This window comes from Lipotes vexillifer, unplaced genomic scaffold (genome assembly GCF_000442215.2).
Source record: "Lipotes vexillifer unplaced genomic scaffold, Lipotes_vexillifer_v1.1 scaffold1699, whole genome shotgun sequence".
NCBI classification, from domain to species: domain Eukaryota; kingdom Metazoa; phylum Chordata; class Mammalia; order Artiodactyla; family Lipotidae; genus Lipotes; species Lipotes vexillifer.
This window is the reverse complement of record NW_006796961.1, coordinates 1,635,299-1,639,859: the sequence shown is the minus strand read 5'-3', so window position 1 is coordinate 1,639,859 and position 4,561 is coordinate 1,635,299. Positions and strand designations below refer to the sequence as shown.

The window sequence follows — 4,561 nt, the reverse complement described above, 5'->3', positions numbered from 1 at the left end:
GGAGCCGGCCGCGATCACTTGCCCGCGGGCGGCAGGGGGAGACGCGCAGCCGCCGGCCCCAACCACTGCGTCGGCCCGCGGGGGTGATGCGCGGGGCTCCTCTTTGGAGCGAGCAGGGGTCGGTTGAGTCCGGCATGGCCCGGAGCGGTGTGGCACTACTGTTGCTGCCTCTGATACTCCTGCTGCTGGCAACCCCTGCCCAGGTTTCCCCCGACTACCAATACTTCGGCGAGCAGGGAGAAGGGGACACCTGGGAGCAGCTGCGGCTGCAGCATCTGGAGAAAGGTAACTGCAGGCTGCGGCTGTGATAGTGCAGACAGGTGCTTCATTGCCCCACTTCACCATCTGGCTGCAAATAGGCCCTCCTTCAGGGACTTCAAATCTCTGCCCAGGGGCTTCCCTGGTGGCGCAGTGGTTGAGAGTCCGCCTGCCGATGCAGGGGACACGGGTTCGTGCCCCGGTCCAGGAAGATCCCACATGCCGCGGAGCGGCTAGACCCGTGAGCCATGGCCGCTGAGCCTGCGCGTCCGGAGCCTGTGCTCCGCAACGGGAGAGGCCCGCGTACCGCAAAAAAAAAACAAAAAAAACAAATCTGCCCAGCTATGCACTGGCGGCGCCCCTGGGCTGATTACTTTTCTCTGAGGCTCAGTTTTCTCATCTGTAAATTGAGATAGAGACTGTCTTTAAGTCAGCCTACACCGGGAGAGGGGACGTGAGCAGGCAATAAATACCGACGCAGACATATCCATAAACTCATGGATAAGTGCTGGGAAAGGCGGAGATAGAAAAGGCAGGGTGCAGGTAAACTTCTGAAGTCAGAGAAGGCCCGACTGAAGATAGGTAACCAGTGCAGCCGGAATGACAAGCAAAAGCCCCAAATGCGAAGATTTAGGGGGAAGAGTGCAGCAGGGAGTTGGAACAGCAAGTGCCAAGGCCAAAAGGCCAGACAGAGGACTGGAAAGAGGCCAGTGTTGTCTGGCAGAGGGCATCTGTTAAACGTTGTAGCTGCTTTGAAAGTGATCATAATAATTGTTTTTGTATTATATACTAGCACATCGCCAGGGGCTTTAAGTACCTTCATTATGACAATTATGTCATTTAATTTACCACCTGGCAACCCTGCTGGTCAGGTGACACTGTGCCAGTTGGACAGGCTCAAGATCATGCCCCTGAAGAGAGGAGTCATCTTCAGATGGTGGACACCAAGCGTGTTGTACCACATTCCCAACTGGACAGGCAGGCACAGGTGGGAAGTGTCATTTTGCAGTCCCTCTGGGCCATTCACCAGTTGTGTGAGCTTGGAAGGGTGGCTTGTTCTAAGTTTCAGTTTCCCCACCTGGGACTAATGGTAAGATTAGAGATAATCTATGGCTGGGTACCTGGCACAGAAACACAACTGAGCAAATACGAACTGTTATGATTTGTTAGTGTCTTTCTCCTCCTCCCTCCCTGGGGGTGCGGGGGGAAAGGTTCCCTCCTACCTGGCCCTCCATCCCTAGACTTGGAAGACTCTGCCCTTGGCCCGTGGGGAAAGTGGCGCTGTTTCTGCGACCTGGGCAAGCAGGAGCGCAGCCGCGAGGCTGTGGGCACAGCGCCGGGCCCGGTGTTCATGGACCGCGAGAATCTGGTTCAGGTGAGGCCCTGCCGGCAACGAGATTGTTCATCCTGCGAGCCGAACGACTGCGACTGGAGGCCCTGAGCCCGGGTGAGCCTCGGGCGCGGAGGAGGCGGGGCTGGCCTGGTGGGCAAATCCGGGGCTGCGGGTTCCCAGGGTGGGCGGGGAGAGAGGAAGGGCTCTGAGGGGCAGGTACGAGGCGGGCCTCGAAGAGGGAACAATGGGGCACTAAATCTGGGGCTTGAGTGCAGCGTGGGAAGGGAGGGCTGAGTCAGGAGATGTGAGCCCCGCTGATATCCGAGGAGAAAGGAAGAAAGGTGGTGGGGGCGGGGAGGGGAAAACGGAGATGGAGGAACTGGGACCCTGATGAGGAACAGAAACCCACAGTCTGAGGGCGTGAGCTCTGTTGAGAGCAGGGAATAGAAAGAGACATGTCGTTGGAGTGGTGGACAAATCTGGGAGGCGTGCTCCTCGCTAAGACGTGGGAGAAAGAGGGAGAAGGGTGGGAGAGGGGGCGGGAGCATGAACCCTGAATTGGGGATGGAGGGGAAAGGAGCCTGCGTGGTGGGCGGAGACTCTGAGCCGGAGTCTGTAGAGGTCTGGGATCTCGGTTCGGGGGTAGGAGAGACTTAGCCCGGATGAGAGAGAGGGTAGAAAGCAGGCGAGAGGCGGGGAGGTGGCTCTCCCGGTGAGCTACGGAGAAAGAGCTGGCGGACTCCAAGTCCGAAGGTTTGAGCCCAGCGTGAGCCCGGATACCTAGTCCAGGGGGCTTAGACTGTGTGGAGTGGCAGGGACCTCGAGTACAGAGCCTGAAACCAGATGGGGGACAGGAACTCAGTGATGCGGACACCGTATTCTGGGAGTCTAGTGGTATCTGACCTTCTAGGCTCTGACCGGGTCGAATCCTTCAAGGCCCCCCTCAATTTCCCCTTTATTTCCCTCTCCTCCCACTAGCCCCGGCGGGCGGAGCTCCAGTGACACCCGGGCGGAGCTTGGAAAGCGACCCCGCCCATCCAGTTCCCCAACCGCAGAGTTCGGCGGTCAGCCTCGGGAACTACAATTCCCAGGAAGCTGCACGGCAGCGACGTCGGCGTGTGCTGCGCAAACGTCAACGGCGGCGGGAACGTTTGGGGCGTGTCTTGCGCGGCGATTGGTCGAGAGCTAGCACTGCCTCTGGGCCCGCGGAAAAAGCGCGCAGAGACCTTTCCTTGCAGACTTTGTTCCTGCCGCTGGTGGCGGCGGCTGAGGCGGCATGGATCTCAGCGAGCTGGAGAGAGACAATACGGGCCGCTGTCGCCTGAACTCGCCTGTACCTTCTGTGTGCCGCAAGGAGCCTTGCGTCCTGGGCGTCGATGAAGCGGGCCGGGGCCCGGTGCTGGGTGCGCCCCCAGGGCTGGGTCGGGGAGGGGCGTGATAAAGTGGATGCAAGTTGCACTGGAACAGGACCTGGGATTGCACCGCACTCGGGGGTGGTGGTGGTGGTGGTGATAGTGGTGATGGCGATGGCATTGGTGATGGCACCAAAAAAAAAAAGCGGTGATGATGGAATAGAGATGGCGGCTTTCACGGGCTCACTGGACCCCCACTTCCCCAGGCCCCATGGTCTACGCCATCTGCTATTGCCCCCTGTCCCGCCTGGCAGATCTGGAGGCCCTGAAAGTGGCAGGTGAGCCCTGGGGTAGATCTAGGGAGGCGGTTCCTGGGCATGTTCAGGGGCGGGTGCAAGGTGGAGGGGGAGAGCAGGAACTGGGGGAACCAGCCGCTCCCCTTCTCTCCCACCCCTCCACCCAGACTCAAAGACCTTGTCGGAGAGCGAGCGGCACAGGCTCTTTGCGAAAATGGAGGAGGACGGAGACTTTGTGGGCTGGGCACTGGACGTGCTGTCTCCAAACCTCATCTCTACCAGCATGCTTGGGCGGTGAGGGGTCCCGGGGCGGGGGTAGCCATCATGGGCTGGAAGGGATGGGTGGCTGGAACGATGTTGACTGGGCTCTGTCCACCGCCACAGGGTCAAATACAACCTGAACTCCCTGTCTCATGATACAGCTACTGGGCTGATGCAGTATGCGTTGGACCAGGGTGTGAAAGTGGCCCAGGTGAGCTAACTGTTGGTTGGATTGTCCCCATTTAATCACCTCAGGATGAAATAGGAGTATAGAAGTGCGATGGATGATTCAGGAATGTGTTTTACTGCTGTTGATGTCCTACTGTTTTTCCTACCTTAAATGTGTGCCCCACTGAGGACCATGGTGGGGCCCCCAGCGTCACCCCCATCTAATCTATTTCCATATTCTAAAGGCTCAGTGTTTAGAACGAATCCCACATCTGTTCCCCCCGACCGCAGTCTGCATCCTAGCCCAGGGCACCCTCCCCTCCTGGATCCCTGCCCCATCCTCCTCCAGCCCCCTCCCCTACAGTGTGCCCCCCACACAGCAGACAGTCATTTACGTTTTTGAAATGTAAATCTCGACGTTTAATTTTCTGAACACAGTGGGAATTAAATCAGGAAAGTTTACAGGCAAGGGAAGAATGAGATTAAATCACCAGAGAGAATTATAAGTTGGCATTGCATCGAGTGCTGCAAGGCAAAGGACAGACCATTTTGAGAGACTCACAAGGGTAAATATACTTGAGATAGAGAATGTAACAAGAGAGGCCTTGCTGAGAAGGTGGCTGAGGTACAGGGCTGGAATGTGGAGCTGACGATGCAGTACTGAAGCAGACAGACAAGGAGCCTGCCCTCGGGTTCATGACCAAATCAGAGGAGATGGATGGGCAGCTGGTAAGCAAATAGTAAAGGGGATTTTTGAGAATAATAAATGCTCTGGAGATTACTTTTCTTGTTACTTTTCTGACCTCATTTCTGTTCTAGACATGTGGTCCCCGTACTGCTGTCCAGCGTACTTGACATGGTCCCACCTCAGGGCCTTTGCACTAGAACACTCT

The 4,561-nt window shown here is 57.3% G+C and overlaps 1 protein-coding gene across 1 annotated transcript in view; it reads left to right on the top strand.

Moving 5' to 3' along the window:
• The first annotated feature begins 125 nt into the window (after positions 1 to 125).
• RNASEH2A (ribonuclease H2 subunit A) overlaps positions 126 to 4,561 on the top strand; it is a 6,740-nt gene continuing 2,304 nt past the window's right edge. Inside the window, exons 1-6 of the mRNA XM_007469097.1 lie at positions 126 to 285; positions 1,500 to 1,705; positions 2,570 to 2,994; positions 3,210 to 3,281; positions 3,407 to 3,533; positions 3,624 to 3,711. Of these exons, the coding sequence (XP_007469159.1) occupies positions 2,868 to 2,994; positions 3,210 to 3,281; positions 3,407 to 3,533; positions 3,624 to 3,711 (414 nt within the window). The 5' untranslated portion in view covers positions 126 to 285; positions 1,500 to 1,705; positions 2,570 to 2,867. The remainder of the gene's footprint in view (positions 286 to 1,499; positions 1,706 to 2,569; positions 2,995 to 3,209; positions 3,282 to 3,406; positions 3,534 to 3,623; positions 3,712 to 4,561) is intronic.